Genomic DNA, 20,230 nt, shown 5'->3' with positions numbered 1-20,230 from the left:
AAACGTAGACTGTGGAGAATAGAAATATGACAAATTCGAGAAAAATCTAACTTGGAGTTCGAGACCAGAGAATCTCAATAAAACTACATTATAATGTCTAAACTCCTCTTCGCAAATATATATTATAGGAGATATATATTATATAAGAGAGTTGCTGCCTGGGCGAAATGACGGGTGAAAGGTTGCTCGATGGATTCAACTCTTGAAGTCACCATTTATTCCATTGAACAAGCGAGTGAGCAATTCCTCTGCCCAAATTCAACATCTTAGAATTTTAATGACTTTGGCCAAGTCCACTTTCACACCACCAAATCAATGAACCACTGTCAAAAATGCTTTGGGTAAATTCCAAAATTAAGAAAATATTTTAAAAGTAAACAGAAGTTGTCTCTATTTCTACATTAATATAACTATCTGCTGTTGAGCACTGCAGTTACTTTTATGAAAAGAAAGCAAACATTTCATTAATCCAACATCTTCACTGACTGCCTTTAATTTCCGCAGGCTAACAAAATATCATTTGTCTACTTTATTGAAGAGGGTCTTGTGTGGCAGCAACTTGGTGCGGCTGTCAAAACCCCAACACCAGATTTTTAAACTTCCACATAGTTCACACTTGAACTACCACTTCTGCGATCTACAGCAAGTTACCACATAGAAATGATGCAGTCACTTAAATTGCCACTGCAGAATCTGCTAGTCACCAGCCTATTTTTATCTGAGCACTCTGCAGACCATTTTCTCACTGCACAAAACAAAAATCATACCCTGTGGCTGCCAACAGAACAACTGAGTTTCCCCTAGTCTGGCTGCAATAAAATCTGTCATATTTAGCTTGTCCCTTCTCATTCCAATCACAGGGGATTGGAATGGGCAGCACGGTAGCATTGTGGTTAGCACAATTGCTTCACAGCTCCAGGGTCCCAGGTTCGATTCCCGGCTTGGGTCACTGTCTGTGCGGAGTCTGCACATTCTCCCAGTGTGTGCGTGGGTTTCCTCCGGGTGCTCCGGTTTCCTCCCACAGTCCAAAGATGTGCGGGTTAGGTGGATTGGCCATGCTAAATTGCCCAGTGTCCAAAAATTGCCCTTAGTGTTGGGTGGGGTTACTGGGTTATGGGGATAGGGTGGAGGTGTTGACCTTGGGTAGGGTGCTCTTTCCAAAAGCCAGTGCAGACTCGATGGGCCGAATGGCCTCCTTCTGCACTGTAAATTCTATGATAATGATAAACATCCTTGGTTTGCAAGTGGGTAAAAATGGTAGTTCTTTTCAGCTGTGTCAATTTTTCCACTTTTGGCAAACTTATCAAACCGAGAAAATTTTAAAGAGAGAAATGACGGTTCAAGGAATTTCCTAGTTAAATTTAGGAGGCTAATCTCAAAATACCATGAATGATAAGTGGCATGTGTGAACTGATCAGATTAATCATTATGTATCTGATAAAGAAAGAAACTTAGAAAAATAGGTGACAATTCAGCCCTTCGAGCCTACTCAGCCAATCATCATGGCCGATTATCCAACTCAATAGCCTAATCCTGCCACCCCCCCGCTCCCCTCCCACAAAAGTGCTGTATCTAACTGCTTCTTAAAAACTTATGTTTTGGCCGCAACTACTTCCTGTGGTAATAAATTCCACAGGCCGACCACCCTCTGGGTGAAGAAATGTCTCCTCATCTCGGTCCTAAAATGGTCTACCCGTATCCTCAGACTGTGACCCCTGGTTCTGGACACATACGCCACTGGGACCATCCTTCCTGCATCTACCCTGTCTGGTCCTGTTAGAATATTATAGGTTTCTACGAGATCCCCCCTCATTCTGCTCAACTCCAGTAAATACAATCCTATCCGACACAATTTCTCCTCTTACGCCGGCCTGCCATTTGCCATCCCAGGAATAAAGTCTGGTGAACCTTTGTTGCCTCTTTTTAATAATCAAGAACATCCTTCCTCAGATAAGGAGATCAAAACAGCACACAATATTTCAGGTGTGGCCTCACCAAGCCCTGTATAATTGTAGAAAGACATCCCTGCTCCTGTACTCGAATCCTCTTGCTATGAAGGCCGACATACCATTTGTCTTCTTTACCGCCTGCTATACCTGCATGGTTATCTTCAGCGACTGGTGTACCAGGACACCCAGATCCCTTGCACATTCCTCTCTCCTAATTTATGGCCATTCAGAGGATAATCTGCCTTCCCATTTTTACTACCGAAGATGCTTTAATGGGGGTGTAAACAACATTGCAGTTATGCTCCTATCCTCATGCCATTTCTGTTGATGCCTAAGCGGATAGCATTTTAAACCCCCACAAAACCATATGATAGTAGTGAATAATTTCACAACATGGGTGGATATACCAGATATTATGGACAAAGACTAATAAGTGGTAGTTCTCTGGCTACCCAATAAATCCTGATCTTACAATAACAAGTATCTGTTTTACATTGCTCAGTTTTATTTTGTTTTGTCTTAACATTGGTCATTTAACACAGCAAATTCTCACTTAGCATCACAAATTTCATTTTAAAGTCATTTTGTACTGGTCTGACATAAAGCCACAATGTCCAATCAGTGTCATTTTGGAGCAGACTCTGCCACTCCCTGACTTCAACTCTACAGCTCACAGCTTGCATCTCCGGAACCCTCACTGAGTGAGGGATCTAGAGAGGAGGAGCCGGAGGGTCAGCAGTGAGGGTGGGTTAAGGAGTGGGATGTTTGTCAAGCAGGAGTTTCCAGGAAGCAGGACTGGTAGTGAACTGAAGAGAAGGAGAAAGTTACCACATTTCTTATATTTTAAATGTTGGTTAATTCACCAATAGAGAAATTTAGCAACGTAGAATATTTCAACTGACATTATGATTTAATGTTTTTTTCCTGATGAGAAAGGTCCTGCAGAACCCAACTACAGCTTTGACATTGCTTTTAATGGGAAATTCTGATTGGCTTAAAGTCATTTCATTAAAGTTGCACTTTTCAGGGACACAACTAAAACTTAAGCGAGGACTTGCTATATCTAAAAAGGCCTTATTCTGGTGCAACGGTGAGTTTCTTCATTTTATCGCAATGTAGTGCAGAAATCGGAGTGATCTGGTCTGAACAAAAGAAAATGAATGGAACCATAACGCTAAATTGCTGTTTTATAAAATTACTAACAACTACTTATGGCACTGCTGATGGGAAGTCTGAAGTTGTAGTGTTACGGGTAAAAACATGGTAGTATGCTCAATGCAATTCTGCTCAAGAGGTGAGTGTGCCTTCAAGAAGTCAAAGTCCAACACTGTTGAATTCAACACCAGGCTCCATTCTCCAAGATCGCCCTTGGAACCCAACTCCGGGAAAGCTGTTGGTCACCATCTCCTAAGACATCTTTGGCTCGGCATCAACATTAGGATATTTTTCTAGTTCAAAGTGCCATGTAAATGCAAGCTGATGTTGTAGATATCCTAGCTGTTAGGATGTCGGTTTTCTTTCACTGGCAGTGTGACAGTGTAACTGCACCAGCCTGGGTGTATATTCTAAAATTGATGGAATGTATAAAGGAATATTAATAAATCAGACATACTGAAATAGAACTTTAATATTAAAGGGCAAATTAATGAATGAAACCAGCTGAGCAATTTATTTATGGGACTATGTCTCATGTAAAGCTTGGCCTCATTAAAAATTTAAGAGCAAAGGTTGGGGGGAGGAGGGGGGCAAGAACAGAATAAAAATAAACATTGCTGAATGAATATATACCATTTAAAGTCACAAAAGAACTGGTTTGTAAGTGCTTTTGTACTAGGGGCTTGCTGTCAATTGCAAACACATAGGCTTTCCTAATGCAGTCACCAGCGTTCAAGGTGAAGATAACATTCTCCTCAGACCCAGCAGCAATGCAACGCTGTTTAGTTTCTTCCACTGGGCACAAACCTGGGTACATTGCTGAACATACTAAGTGAACTCAGAACAGCAACTTCACAAAAATTGCAACATGACAGACCATATGATTCAACCAGGTTGGCTGTCAAAATATAGCCTTCATTAAACAAATGTAATAACCCTCAATTTACCAAGAGAAATTACGCACATACAAATTCTCTAACATCGGGCCTAGTTAAGCGGTTTAGATTAAGGCTGCTAATGAGGTCCAGATCAACAAATGGTCTGGTTATTGGTGAGTAGTTGCCGATTTGGTGCACCTCCATTCCAGTGGACTCCATCAACCCCTACAAATTATCTCGCACTGTGGGTGCAAAAGACAATATCTACAGTATCTCACCAAGGTTACTTAAATTCTAGCTCCTTTTGCCAGAATTTGTACCGAGAAGAATAGCACTCTCAAAGCTCTGGTAACATCATGTCCTTCAAAGCCTACCCGAAGTCACGCTCATTCCTGACCTGTATCGCTATTCTTTTGGCATCACTGCAACAATATTCTATAATGCACAACACAACAGTATTGTGGGAGAACCTCACCACAAGGACTGCAGCAGTTCCAGAAGCCGGCTCAGCACCAGCTTCTCAGAGCACCACAAGATGCACAATAAATGCCCCCTTACCAGCCTCACCATATCCAAAGAACAAATGAGAATTAGGAAATGTTTGCGGACTTCAGTCAAATATCTGCAGTGGAATAATCCAAACAAATTTTAAAATTATAAAGTGCTCGCAACACATTAATCTTTTGCAATAGCTATATAGCAGCCCTTTCTGAAACCAATCTAAGATTTGAACAGACACAGGCATTTTTCCAATTCCACAATATAGATCTTACAGTTGTGGACGTTCAACAGTGAAGCACAAAACGGAAAAAACATTGCATTCTCTTTTAATCCCATAAAATTTATTATGCCAAGTTTCTGCAGTTACACCTCCTACACATACCACACCTTGTTAATTTTAGTGTTGCAAGCAAAGTTTTTCAGATCTGCCTTTTTAAGGCATGGTGGAAAGGAAATTACAGCTACACGTTCCTAAAGCCTGGTGTGCCACAAGGCTGTTTTTCAACTCCTTTGGATAAATCCCTATTTTATGACAGAGCTGACTGTGGCAACAACTTGCATTTGTATGGTGCCTTTAACAGAAAGTATCCTTAAACACTTAGAGGTGCAAGAAAAAACAACATGAATGTCAAGCCAAGATGATATTAGGAGAGACCTGATGTTTGGGTGATGAGGTGGGTTTTGAAAGAGGGTCACAAATAGCACAGGGAGGTGGAAAGGCAAGTGGTTTTGGGAAATTCTAGTGTCTGGGACTTGCCAAGCTGAAGGCATGACTGCCAATGCTGGGGTGAATGGAAGGTTTCACAAAAGACTAGAACATATGTATGTGGTTTGTCAGGATGGAAGAGGTGAAGGAGATGGGGAGAAGCAAAGCCATGAGGCAATTTCAAAAGAAAAGTGGGTTTCAAATTTGACACACTGGGAGACTGCGAGCCAACCCAAGTCAGTAGGAAGAGAATAGGTGAGGGTTTCAGCAAACGTTGAACCAAAGTTACAGCAGTGTAAGTCAACCATCTTTATGACAGCAGCTATGGGGATTAGAAACTTACCGAGGTTCCAAACAGCCTGGCTCACCCAGAGAGTGATCAGGAAAAAGGAATCGCTGGCAAGGGTTCAGAATTTTACACACGGGCCAAAGACAAAGACGTCAATCTTTAAAATACACGATTAGAGGAAATTGCAGCTCACACAAAACTAAATGTCAGATCTGCAGTGTGGCAACACAGAAGCAGTATCAAGTGAGGTAGCGGGGAAGTAGAACTGAAGGTTGTCAGCATATGTGAAAGGTGAACTCATTGGAGGGCCATATCACCAAAGGCCAGCATGTAGATGAGGAACAAGTCTTACTTGCAATTTACTCACCTAATCGATAAGCTTCTTTAGCATGAAAATCAAGTGTCAGATTTATTAGGTACAGTAAAGTGCTTAAAGATGCACTTAAAAGGTGCATGGTGAAGGTTGATTGGACATGGAGTTACAATTCAAAGCTTAAAATACTAAGCTTTCACAAATCAGCCAGTTTTTATATCTCAATTATTCGCTCCGTATGACCATTCGCACAAATGTGCGTTATGTAATTATATAGAAGTAAAAATAAAAAACCATAAATGGAAAATTTAATTGACCTATTGCCGATATGCAACTTTGGTTTTCCCTACTGTAACAGCTCTTTTTTCTGTTAACAACTCCCTTACTATAATCTTAGATGGTTTCATTCTGGTTCCATACAATTGCTATGCCATCAAGTGAAACCTTATAATTAGAAGTTGGTCTTTGTTTCTGTACCAATTAAAAAGGACGATTACTCAGATGTTTCCTCTGCAGAACTAACTGCTTCCCCACACAGTTATCGAATGATTCACAATGCAATGGCATGTCTTTAATTATTTCACCCTGAAACTGACCACTGCTGCAGCAGCAACCCTGGTCCAATAGCTCACTAGTTATTTAAATTGGCCTGCTCAAAATGCAACGGTTAACATTGCTACATTACAGTGAGAATTCGACAATAGTATAACATTAGTAAACAATGACTATTTCCTGGTACAAGCTTGGATCTTTGTGGGCTCCAGAGGTGAGAGGACAGGCAGGAAGAGAAGCCATTGTGGAGGATAATCGTTTTTTTTATTAATGTTTTTAGAGCATTTTTGGCATACAAAACAAATATAAATATGAACAGTGGGCGTTAAACAAGAGAACATAAGTAAAACTAGAACTTTTTACACAGATCGGTTTTGACTATTTACAAAGATACTTCACAGTTTCCACTTCCTTTTCTTTTGTTCCATCCTTCGTGTTTGCAGTGGGGATAATCTGTTTTAGATTGGATGATATGGGGAACCAAGAGAAGATAATCCCACCGAATTACAAACTAATGAGGAGGATGGTGACAGTTTCAGCTGCACCTCCATTCCACGTTAGAAAATAGTTTACAAAATCCAGGCTGACACTGGGGTGCAACGTCTTTTGGATGGTACAATTAATGGTGGCCCACTGCTCTCAGATCAGTATAAAAGATCCTGTGGCACTATTTAAAAAAGAACAGGAATTCTCCTCAGTGCCCTGGCCAATAATGATCCATCAAACCAACATCACAAACAGGTCACTGGATTGGATTGGGTTTGTTTATGGTCATGTGTACCGAGGTACAGTGAAAAGTATTTTTCAACGAGCACATCAAACAGATCATTTAGTACATGAAAATAAAATAAAAAGAAAATACATAATTTTTGTGGGGCTGTGTTGTGTGCAAAATTGGGCCAGGTTATCGACATTGCAACACATGTACACTGCAGAAAGTATTTCATTAGCTGTAAAATGCTTTGGTACATCAGGAAAGGAACTATAGAATACAAGATCTTCGAAATTCATGAGAAAGGCAGTGGACAAGACAGAGTTAGTACAGCAAATGCAGTCACAAAGGATATCATTTGTAATTTTAATGAAGGCCATTTTTGTACAGTGAAGAAATCCAGCTGAAAAGATGGGTACAGATTTTAGTTTGATGGGGTATAGGTAACAATACAGTATGTATAGAATGACTTCTAATAAATTGAAAATAAGTTCCATACACTACTTCTATTTAATGAAGAATCCAAAAAGTGAAAATCTTCCCATAATGGTGATATTGTGCCCGTTGGTGTCATTAGCACGAATATTAGCCCTGCACTTACCTTTTTGGGCAATTTTATCCTTTCAAATGTGTGGAAAGTCATTTTCCCTTAGAACCGAATCAGGACCAGTTCTACCTATGCCCGTTCCCACCAGCAGATTTACCAGAGGGAAAACTAGCCTACAGAGGGGGGGGGGGGGGGGGGGGGGGATTGGAAATTGGAAAATTTCTCCTTTAGAGGAGCAAAACTAGTCCATGAAATCATTGACAAATGCGGTGCAAAATGTACCATTTTTGTTTACACATAAGTCAATACAATTAAAAAGTAATTCACTGTGTGCCAGGAATAAACTGTACAAGAAGGATCAAGTATGGACTTTAAAAGTATTGACTTGCAGAGAATAGCAGTTTCCTAAATGTGCGGTGTGACAGTGCATTTTAGAACAGAATGACAAACTTGCTGAAAAATGTGCATGGTTTGAATCAAACAAAATCCAAGCCTCGAAAGGTGGTCCTCGAGTCCCTCAATTCAAGTCACTGTTCAAGCTTGCTAAACAGCCAGGACTTTGCACAGTGGGCTAAACAACTGGCTTGTAATGCAGAACAAGGCCAGCAGCGCGAGTTCAAATCCCGTACCAGCCTCCCCGAACGGGTGCCGGAATGTGGCGACTAGGGGCTTTTCACAGTAACTACATTGAAGCCTACTTATGACAATAAGCTATTACTATTATTAGGATCAAAGATGAGGCTATTTGCGCTCACAATTATTTTATTTTTTTTTTATAAATTGGACAGCAACTTCCAGCATCAACACAGGTACAGTTGAATGTAGAAATTAGGAGGTTGCCCTGTTCCTTCACAAGCTTTGCTATACTGGCACCTCAGATTTACTATTAAAACACATGAAGGGTGCAAAGTTGCAGTACTTGCCTGTTAAACATGCTAGAAAATTTAAGGCTTGCCCATTCAAATGTGAATGACCTTTTGTTAATGGTTCGGCAAGTTTTAATTACTATCAAACCACCCCACTGATAAATGTGGGGTCTCATTCCTTCAAATTTTAACTATCATCGGACAATTTAAAGAGGACATAAAAATTAGTTATTTAAACCTTTTCTTTGTTCCTCATCAATCAATAATCTTTATTGTCACAAGTAGGCTTACATTAACACTGCAATGAAGCTACTGTGAAAATCCCTGAGTCGCCACACTCCGGAGCCTGTTCGGGTACACGAGAATTCAGAATGTCCAATTCACCTAACAGCACTTTTTTTGGGTCTTGTGGGAGGAAACCGAAGCACCCGGAGGAAACCCACGCAGACAGGAAGAATGTGCAGAGTCCGCACAGACAGTGACCCAAGCGGGGAATTGAACCTGGTACCCTGGTGCTGTGAAGCAAGTGTTAACCACTGTGCTACCGTGCCGGCCTAATCTTTATAATAATCTTTTATTATTGTCACAAGTAGGCTAACATTAACACTGCAATGAAGTTACTGTGAAAATCCCTTAGTCGCCACACTCCGGCGCCTGTGTGGGTACACGGAGGGAGAATTCAGAATGTCCAAGCACATCTTTCGGGACTTCATCTCTCAATCCCATCTTTCTTTCCCTCGTTATTTCACACTCTGCAAACAATTTTACATTGTTAAATATTAAACCTTACTGATTTAGACTCTTTTGAGTGAGAATGTTTTTCAATAATTGGTCGAGGAAACACTCTTGGCTGACAGATGCACACAGGTCCCAGATCCCATGGAGAAGATGCCACACAAATGTATTTCCAATTACCAGAAGTCGCCACATACAAGTTCATGAAAAGTCTTGGGGCAACCATACTACTATCAAATGGAAAGCCCCATTAATTTTCCATTGATGGCAAAATTCAGCCCAATAATCTAACTCCAAAAAACACAATAGATAATCAGGTATCATTTGTAAAGGGGACAAAATGTTCACTCTGGCCTTCACTACCATTATGAAACCAAAATAAAAAATGTGATATTAGTTTTTCATAGACAAATAAAGCCAATGATCTTACAGACTTGTGATCTTCCATTAAAAAACAATCAATATACCCAAAAACATAAAAGTGTTATGAATGTACCCCTCCCAATTTAAAATGTTGGACTCGATAAACATTTTGCATAATAAAAAGCTACAACACCCCACAAATGCAAAACCAGATTAGCATTCACAAGTGTCAGCTGATGCTGTATGACGAGAGGACAAGGGCCTTGCCCTCAATTTGTCAGATTGTAATCTTATCTCAGCTTGACCGGAGGTTATGCATTTCTGCTCAAATAGGATAAAGTAAATCAACAGACCTGTTCAATGATGGCATTTGGCACAGAAATAGAGCAGGCCTCATGCCTTTGCATAATGTGCACCATTTTGAAACGGGGAATAGTTTGTAATGTACAAGACATGCATATTGCACAGTAGAAGTAACCTCTGAAGGTGATGGAATGAGTCCCACTGGAAAGATTGTGCATGGAAGGGCATTCTTGAGATATGTACAACAAGCTCAGAGTGACAGAAAAATAGCCTCATAATCAAGTATGACAACAAGGTCAAGTGATTTCTTTGCCAGCCTAACTTTGGAAGATGAGTATAGAATTTTTTTTTTTTTTTTAAGTTGGGAAAGTAGGCCAGATAAAAATACATTTCCAAGAAGCTATCAAAGGTGGAAAATCCTCACCACCATGCAACACTCAAACTCCCACTCCTCTAACCAGAACTTCAGATAAAGCACTCTGCAATGCCCTTCCTAGGGGGAGTGGGGAAGATGATAAAACTGGCAAGATTGTCCAACAATTTGGATACTCACCCACTGGATACAAGTGTTAAACTCAGTGATGGAAGCAGTGATGTTGCAGTTGGTGATTTGTCGTTATTTAGCTCAAGTTCTGATAAATATCTGACACTAAAGGAATTCCACTATATGCTTTCATCATAATTATGCCTAAAATTAACATTAATAGAAAGATATTAAAATGCAACATAAGGCAACAGTAACTCGGATTAGCACAGAAGTTATACAAATCAAGTCTATCATACATGTTTACCAAGGGAGTGTGTGAAGCTCTTACCAGATTAATACTGTAGGCCTTGCAAGTGATATCCTCCAGGCTCTGATTCTGCAATTTTTCTGTGATTAGCGTTACCATGGTAGTTGTCCCTTTTTCACTGCTCACACTAACAAGCATTGGAGGCTCTTTATGTGCGGTTTCAATATTCCCCATGCATTCCCGGGTTGCCGTGCTGCATCCCCGTTCTTATTCATAGACCTTCACGACAGCTGCACTGCTCACAAGCCAACATTTCCTTTGGTACATTCAATTATCTGCCAAAATTACAAATGCAACAAAGAATTAAAGGTTTTATTGAAAAATTCATTTACAAAAATACGGGGGGGGGGGGACAAAAATTGTTGAAACTTTGCTACGTCAGGCTAACCCATGCCCAAGTTCATTCTCATGAACGCTTTCCAAGTACTAATTGTGGACATCAGTCCAATCATCAAAGAGTAAAGTTTAAAAACTCAATTGGAGTTCAGACCAACAAGAATTAAGTAAAGCCAGTTTTGTGGCCTATTTTTCTTCCAATAATTCTTGTGCAACAACTTGCTAAAGTTTATATAACTGCAGCAAGTAACTCACCTCCTGATTCCCCAAAGCCTGACTACACTGCACAAGTCAGAGTGTGATGGGCTGCTCTTCACTTGCCAGGATAAGTGCAGCTCCAAAACCAAAGATGATTGACACCATCCAGAACAAAGCAGCCTGCTTTATTGGTACCCCTTCCCCATTCACTAGCTCCACCACCGCACTGTGGGAGCAGTATGTACCATTGCCAAGATGCATTGCAGCAATAAACCAAGGTTCCTTCAACAGCACCTTCCAAATCCACCAGCAAGAATAACAAGGCCAGCAGATACATGGGAACATCGCCACCTGCAAGTTCCCCTCCAAGGCACTCACCATCCTGTCCTGGAAATACATCACCGGTCCTCCAACGTCACTGGATCAAAATCCCAAAACTTCCTCCCCAACAGCATGGTGGGTGTACCTACACCACGCTTCCTGCCGTGGCTCAAGTACGCAGCTTACCCCACCTTCTCAAGGACATTGAGGAATGACCAATAAAAATGCTGGCCAAGCCAGCAATTCCCACGTCCCGTGAAAGAATGAGAAAAAATGACTAGGTTGTTCCCAGTTTCAATCAAATAGCTTGTGACTCTTCACAACTGGCCAAATTTACCCATGATACTGTTAAAGGTAGAAGAGATCGTGCTCTATAATAGAGTGTTGCAAAAACAAAAGTACTCCATGAACTCACAGCACCTAGAGTTTCAGTTATATGGACAAGGAACTAGCGCCTTCAAAAAAAAAGGGAAACAAATCTAGGGAGGAGTACTTTCACTGTAAAGTGTTAACCATCCTTTTTTGGGAAAGAAACTGAAGATATTACTCATTTCCCTCCCAGCAGCTCATTTCAGGATTTTTTTTGAACCAATAAGCCAACCAAGCTGCTGTAGGGTTACTAGAGCGGCTACACATCACAAATCAGATTTGAAAAAATCCTACATGCTACATTGAAAGTTTTCAAGTGGAAACTTTTTTTAAAACCAGCTGAGCACCCAAGGCACACCCATTCATCACTCCACAGCCCTGGTTCCTGCAAAAATGTTACATCCAGATTAGAATGCTGGCCCATAATAGGAAACACAACATACCTCCAAAGCTGTTCCAGTTATGAGACTCAACCCAAAAACAATGATGTCCATAGGAGGCATGGTAATAAAACATCTTCAAAAATTTCAGATCCAAGTAATAGCACTGTACATTCTAGTTCAAGCATGGTTACCCCCATCTCTGGCAGATACTTGGTCAAACAATGAAGCATCCGCAGCCATTATATTTTAATTCCAACTAAATGTTTGAAATTGGTTTTACATCAGAGCATCTTTAACTACATTAGGGGAAGATTTGCTATTGCCATATCTTCAGCCAGTGATGCCATCCCAAAATGTTAGCTTGCAAACCCTAATAAAGATTAGTCCTCGAATAATTGCAAAGCAGGTTAACTTCCCGTACCAGTCTATTTTTACCTCATTGCCTAGGATCCTCCCTAGCTCCATTCAGATATCCAGCGTTCCTTTACAAATGTTTCCAGTAAAAAGATATTCATAAAATGTCACCCAGGTATCTCAATTCAAGCTCCTATACCCTCTGACCATGCCTAAAAAGAATCAACACTCTTCCAAGGGATCTACTCCCAAGCTAAAAGCCACTGTGGTAAGTAAGCAAGATCGCCGTAAAAGTAGTTTAGTCAAATTCTGTCCAGGAAAACAGAATGGACAGACAAGCATCTGACTCCCCTTGCAATTCTGAACACATGTTAAATTCAACTGCGGCAACTTTTGTTCGGGTTCAATTCTAGCCTTGAGTGACCATCTGCATGGAAGTTGCACGTTCTCCCCATGTCTGCGTGGGTTTCCTCCAGGTGCTCTGGTTCCTTCCACAGCCCAAAGTTGTGGTTTGGTGGATTAGCCACACTAAATTGCTCCTTAGTACCTAAAAAGATTAGGTGGGGTTTCTGGGTTATGGGGATAGGGTGGAGTCGTGGGCCCAGGTAGGGTGCTCTTTCAGAGGATTGGTGTAGACTCGATGGGCCGAATGGCCACCTTCTGCATTGTAGGGATTCTATGATTCTACATTTTGCATAGTGGTCTAAAATTGGCACAAATATTTAAAATGCTGTTGTAACTTAATCCATTAGCTCACTAAATGTTAACATGTGCTGTTGCTAATAGGCCATTAAAGAGAATATTCAGCAAGTTCAGAAGGGTCCAGACGGATGGTTGCTAATTATGTTGATGATACAAAGATAGGTCGGAAAGAAATTTGGGGATAGGCCAAATAAGTCTATAAAGGGACGTAGATAGGTCAAATGAGTGGCAAATGGAATATAATGTGGGATAACGTAAACTTGTTACTTTGGCAGGAAGAATGCAGCAGAATTCTCGATATACAGAGGGATCTGGGTGTCCTGAGGTTATTGAATGGAATATGAAAGTTGAGATCTTTTACCACGGTTGATGACACCATATCTGGAGCACACGTACAGTTTTGGTCTCTTTATTTAAGAAAATGCATTAGCAATTCAGAGAAGGTTTATTTGATTGATAACCTGGGATGGGGGCCTTAGCATATGAGGAAAAGGTAGGCCTGTATCCATTGAGAGGTGATTTTATTGAAACAGAGAAGATTCCGATTCTGAGGGGACTTAACAGAGTGGATGCTGATCGGATGTTTTTCCACTTGTGGGAGACACTAGCACTAGGGGACAGTTTAAAAATAAGGAGTCTCACATTTAAGAGAGATTAAGAGAATTTTTTTTCTATGGGTTGTAAATCTTTAAAACTCTTCCCCGGAGAGCAGTGTAGGCAGAGTCAATGAATGGCAGAGTGGTTAAGTAGAAGTAGATAAATTCTTGACTAACAAGGGAATTAAATGTTATCGGGGTAGGTGAAATGTGAAGTTGAGGCCACAATCAGATCAGCTGAGATCTTATTTGAATGGCGGAGCAGGCTCAAGGGGCCAAATGCCTACTCCTGCTCCTAATTTGCATGTTTGTATGTATGTAAATTGGAAAGTACCATGCATTTTTGTCATAACTGCACAAAATGGCAGTCTTGAAATCTTGCTACAATCGACATCATGTTGGTTATGGTATCTGAAGATTAGACGGTGTCCCTTTTAACTCGTTAACTTGCTCATCAGCAACATGGAATTTGCAATCAAAAACTACTGCCAAAGCAGTAAATAATTTCCCCCCAGATCTCGTTCAAAGCCTTTCATGTCAAATAAAACAAAAACTGCAGGTTGTGTATATTCACCCGCATTCAATTAGGTGCAAAAACCTCATTTGACACACTGCTTTGTTTTCATCAAGATTTTCTACAATTTCCAAAACATTCTTGGTATTGGTTTCTACAGGTGGAAGGCCAACTCACTTTCCAAGGTCACAATACCCCACATTAAGTCCAAATGAAAGATTCAAGTAAAACCTCACTGTAATTAAGCTGCAGCAATTGTATCTTGCAGAGTCCACTTTTTGTTTTTGCACAGCTTACCTGGAGCAATATCACAGTAAAAATCATTCATTTTAAAGAGATCTTGATTAAACTCACTGACCCTTGCACAGGTGTGGCATACAATATGCTAGCGTTTTAAACTACAGTGCATTTAAAAGGTGCTACAAAGCTTTATATTTTACAAAATCCATCTACACAAGAACTTGTGCTGCCATTCCCCCATTCCCCACACAGAATTAGTCTGCATTTAATATCTTAGACAAAAAGCTTATTTGTTATAAGCACAATTCCACAAACAAAACAGAATTTAAATAGACTTCTAGTCTTTACCTGGCCTGAAAATCTCATGATCCAAAAGCTGCCATTTTGGAACAAGTCCTTCCAACACAAAAGCTATCCCCTATATTTAGTGTAATATGTCTTTTTTTTTTTTGAAAAAGGTCAAGATTTTGAAAACTAAATGCAGCTGCTCGAAAGTAGCAAAATTATACCTTTTCATTTTGAAAACGTCAAGCGAGGGCATAATTAAAGTACGCAGTTTCTAAAGCTTCTGTATTGTCAATAAGATCCCGAAGATGATAGCCATTTGCAGAAATTCAATTTCAACCAACATTTCACATTTTGAAAGCTCCTGGCTCAACTGACAATCTGCAGTTCAATTATTTTCCTTTTTTGTTTTAAATGAAGGGTGAGCTTATTGCTGAGTATTTGAGACTTTAAATCAACGTTCGGCTTTAGCATTGAGTGGAATTAAGTTATTTTTATACATTAATTCAATCACAATTATGAACAAGAATCAATCTTTAGTTCTTGATTTTTCATGTGTAATTTGATTGAGTGCAATTTTAGCAGATATCAGCAGGAGAAACAAGGGGCTTCACAAAGTGGAAAAAATATTTCACCGCTGAAACTGGACTAAATATCTTCCTGCCATTCACTGCAAAAGAATGTACACTACAGTCCAAAACACCATGACGACAGCATAGTGGCAATGTTAAAGTACTAGTAATCCAGAGGCCCAGACTAATGTTCTGGGTACAAGGGTCCAAATCCCACCACGGCAGCTGTAGAATTTGAATGATAATAATAACCGTTGTCACATGTAGGCTTACATTAACACTGCAATGAAGTTACTGTGAAAATCCCCAAGTCACCACACTCCGGCGCCCATTCGGGATCGCAGAGGGAGAATTCAGTATGTCCAATTCACCTAACAAGCACATCTTTCGGGACTTGCGAAGGAAACCGGAGCGCCCGGAGGAAACCCACGCAGACACGGGGAGAACGTGCAGACTCCGCACCGACAGTGACCCAGTGGGAATCGAACCTGGGACCCTCGCGTTGTGAAGTAACAGTGCTAACCACTGTGCTACCATACCGCCTAACCTGGAATTGAAAAACTAGCGTCAGTAATGGTGACCGTGAAACCAATGTCGATTGTCGTAAAAACCCATTTGGTTCACTAATGGCCTTTAGGGAATGAAATTTGTCATTCTTAGCTGGTGTGGCCTACATGTGACTCCACATCCACAGCAATGTGGTTGAGTCTTAACTGCCTCTGAAATGGTGCGGCAAGCCATTAGAGCTGTTCAAGGGCAAATAGGAATGGGCCACAAACACGAGCCTTGACAGTGATGCCCTCATCCTGTGAAAGAATAAAAACCTAAAGCAATGCAGATTCAATGAAGGACCATTGGTTAAATGCAGCTGAGTGTTTCATTTTATTGTTGATATTAAAAAGAGGCACGACAAACAAAAGCAACGTAAAAAATAAAATTCATCGCTCCTGTTCTGTATTATTCTTTTGATTCCATATACTTCAGAATTGTGTGGACTGAACTCATTATAGTTCTGCACTAACGCATCACTTAGTCAATGCCATCTGACAAGCTAAAGCAGCCTCATTTCCTACACATGTGTAATGTCAAGCCACAAACCATAATTTCATCTGATATGTGCTAAATTAACCAAACAGGAAGATTAGCCACAAGAGCTGGTAATGCAAAAAGTTTATCAAAATGGATTAAGTATATTCTATACCTTTTAAAAATGTTTATCCTTTCAAAGCAATAACTTGTATTTATGCAGCTCCATTAATGTAACAAGTGTGCACTAAAGTAAATGAGACACTGAACCACAAATGTATTACTGCAGATGGCCAAAAGCTTGGTCTAAGAGGTGGAAAGAGAGGTAAAGAGCCAGAGCACTTTTGGGAGGGAATTTACGAATGTACAGCTACCAATGGTAGAGCGATTAGAATCAACGATGCTAGAATTAGAAGAGTGCAGATAGCTCAGTGGCTTGTGGAGCTGGGAGATTATTGAGGTGAAGAGGAGGAGTGAGGTCATGGAGGTGGAATTTGAAAACATGAATTAAAATTTTAAAAGTCAAGACATGGCTTAACCAGAGATCAGGCGTGCCGGTGAACAGGGTGATAGTGGGTGGACCATTATACCTGACCAGTCGTGTATTGGAAGAATCAGGTCTGGATGTAACAAAGACATGGCTGAGGGTTTCAGCAGCTGATGACCAGAGGCATTTGCAGAGCCAGGTGCAAAGACGTACAGGGAATAGAACATAGAACAGTACAGCACAGAACAGGCCGTTTGGCCCTCGATGTTGTTTAGACCCAGTATACTATGTCAGCAACTCATGAAACTCACGTGAAAGAAAACGGAGGGACTGTGGAAATACTCTGGGGGTAATAGGACAAATGCAGCAAATTAGAAATGCAGCCCCCACTGTCCACCTGATCTGCAAATTGTATCTGAAGTTTGAATTAAAAGAGGGTGCCGAAACCATGTTCCACCCTGGCCTTCAAACCACTGGCAGCCCCATTTGATTTTTATTTAGCCGCAAGCCTGAAAATATGGAGGGGTCAGTTTCTCGCATTGCTGCCCTACAGACAAAGTTGGAATTAAATCACCTAAACCTGTTGTTCAAGCAGATTGAGATATAGGCAGATTAACATTAATTAGAACATAAATTAAACTTGCTGTGCCCTCCAAGTTTTCCTAGTCGGCACCCAAATGGCCCATGCTACCAAAAACATGAACATTCCTATGGCTTCCAGACAGCAGCTGTCAAATGCAAGATCTTAGTACAAAAAATTGGAACTCAAACCATACAAGGTTCCAGGAAGAGAGTTCTGTAGTGAAGGGCAATTGGCCATGATAAATTGCCCTTAGTGTCCAAAATTGCCCTTGGTGTTGGGTGGGGTTACTGGGTTATGGGGATAGGGTGGAGGTGTTGACCGTGGGTAGGGTGCTCTTTCCAAGAGCCGGTGCAGACTCGATGGGCCGAATGGCCTCCTTCTGCACTGTAAATTCTATGATTTCTATGATTGGCAGAGGCATAAAAACCACCTAATCATTCCATGGATGGGAAAGAATTTTTGCATGGGAATACAACAGCCAGAGTTGATGTCAAAAAATCATCAACTGTACCATTGCAGGTAACCTTTTAAAAGTGACACTTTGTGCACATATACAATAATGTAATAGCCATGTTACTACACTCGTAACCCAGCAGTCTGAACCAATAAATCACAGAATACAAACTCAAATCCCACCATGGCTGTTTGAGAATTTGCATTAAAAAAGCTGGCCAACACTAAAATTAACTACAAAGCAGTTGGATTTTCATAAAATCGAAATGGTTCACTTGTGTCCTATTGGAAAGAAAACCTGCCAAGCTGGTATGGCCTCCTTATACGTACGTCAACATGGGCACCTCTTAACTACCGTCTGAAGGAACCAAGCAAGCCACTCTTGCCAAAGCAACAGCGTGGGAATACCAGCCTTGCTAGCCACACCAAGAACAAATAGAAAACAACAAAGACAACTTCTCATTAAGTTACATTTGAATAGAACCAAGTTGAACAAAAGAAAGTTTGGTTAACATCAGATAGGATCAAAACCATTGACAAATACCTGTTCAAGGGCAAGCAATAATAAGCAACATTGAATATTATTGCTTCCAAATCTCTCCTTGAAGTACTGTCAGATGAGACGAAATCATTCAAAGAGTCAAGTGACTAGCAGAAAGACACGAACTACCCTCATGCGCCTTGTAGCACACAATTATGAGCACCCAACCAAATGTTCATGGAGCTATAATGTTGACACTGCCCAACATGAAAAAATGAAATCAAAAATGAAGGATTTAGGATAGAGGCTCAAACCCTACTTGATGCTGTAACAGCATAAAGTGAAAACCTCCAGAGGAAACGTTGACCACTGCTGGAAAAGTGTGTGTTTTTCATTCAATATAATCACCAACCTAACTGGGTTTTTTTGGGCATCTTTTAAGCACGCTTGCAATGACCTGTGCCAAATATCACTGGACCCAAGAAAGCTAAGCTCTGGCAAATGACCTATTTAGATGTAAACTGCAACTGCAGGATCATATGTAGAACAAGAGGGAATCGAGCACATACCTCGACCATGTTGTGTTAACTATCTTTAATAAAATTAAGCAGCTCATCCTGGAGGCTTTCTTCCTGCCTAGTTGATGAAATCTTTTTATTACAAGTTTTGATCTCACGGTGCAGGATTCAGGGCAAACCATATCCAACAACCTGCTCTGAAAACTCTGCTGACATTCTAGACAGCTGTGAAAAGTTCCAGCAGAGCAGTCCAGACAACACTGTTTGCAAAACGTCAGTTCTCCCCATCTCCTAATTTTGACTAATCCATTAAACAATTCCAGGATCCAGATCCGCATCTTTGCCAAAAGTGAATAGTTCTTCCTTGGGCTATTACCTACTTCCATTGAAATCCATCCATTTATAGACAAACAGACTAAAACAGGGACAGAAACATTATCTTAAGAATCAAGGTTCATTGGATTATTGCGCATTTTAAGAGGGAAACCTCAAATTTATTTTTCAGCCCAAGGTTCTGAAAGATAACTGCTTTGTTAACATTTTCATGAAGGGCATCGCTGCTGAGCTCAAGGCAAAGCATTCAACTGCAAGTTTCAATTCTGATCAGCACCAGGTTTTAACTAATCACCGAAACTGGTTTCCTTCCTGCAGTTTCATTCTACATGCCACTCAAGATTGATCCTTCAGCAAAGCTGATACTAGCAAGAATTAAAGCCAGGGAAGTATTTCACTCAGCATACAACAGGCAAGAACTTTTCTGAACTGTCATGAAGCTGGATCTCACTTGCAACAACCATTTGTGAGAAATAAATCACAGGATTAACTCACCAGGTCCAATCTTCTTTGTGGCCCCATCAAGAGTTCATCTCAACATTCACCAAGCTGCTAAAATGTTTGTTTAATCCCCTATCATTGAATAACACCAAAGCCTTTGATGAAACCTGGCACTTCTAAACAAGTTATCACATGACCTCGGGTCAAAGTCAAGGCTCATAGTTCTGTGCTGCAGTGGATAATCAATAAATATTTCAGTGAGTTATTTCTCCATATCTAGGCCATCTACTCAATAGTCCTCAACCTCCAGTGATCTGACATCACATGCAGTCAAATAGCTTTGCCAACACAGGCTATTGAGGCTAACAGGGTAAA

The 20,230-nt window shown here is 40.6% G+C and overlaps 1 protein-coding gene across 3 annotated transcripts in view; it reads right to left on the bottom strand.

The window, feature by feature from the left end:
• The window catches only part of LOC140409230 (protein FAM53A-like), a 148,503-nt gene that overhangs the window by 109,173 nt on the left and 19,100 nt on the right, over positions 1 to 20,230 (bottom strand). For all 3 annotated transcript variants that reach the window (XM_072497535.1, XM_072497537.1, XM_072497538.1), the window contains exon 2: positions 10,685 to 10,938. In XM_072497535.1, coding sequence (XP_072353636.1) covers positions 10,685 to 10,837 — 153 coding nt within the window. In that variant the 5' untranslated portion in view covers positions 10,838 to 10,938. The remainder of the gene's footprint in view (positions 1 to 10,684; positions 10,939 to 20,230) is intronic.

The sequence above is a fragment of the Scyliorhinus torazame genome, chromosome 3 (genome assembly GCF_047496885.1).
Source record: "Scyliorhinus torazame isolate Kashiwa2021f chromosome 3, sScyTor2.1, whole genome shotgun sequence".
Lineage (NCBI taxonomy): Eukaryota > Metazoa > Chordata > Chondrichthyes > Carcharhiniformes > Scyliorhinidae > Scyliorhinus > Scyliorhinus torazame.
This window is presented reverse-complemented; position numbering and strand designations above follow the sequence as displayed.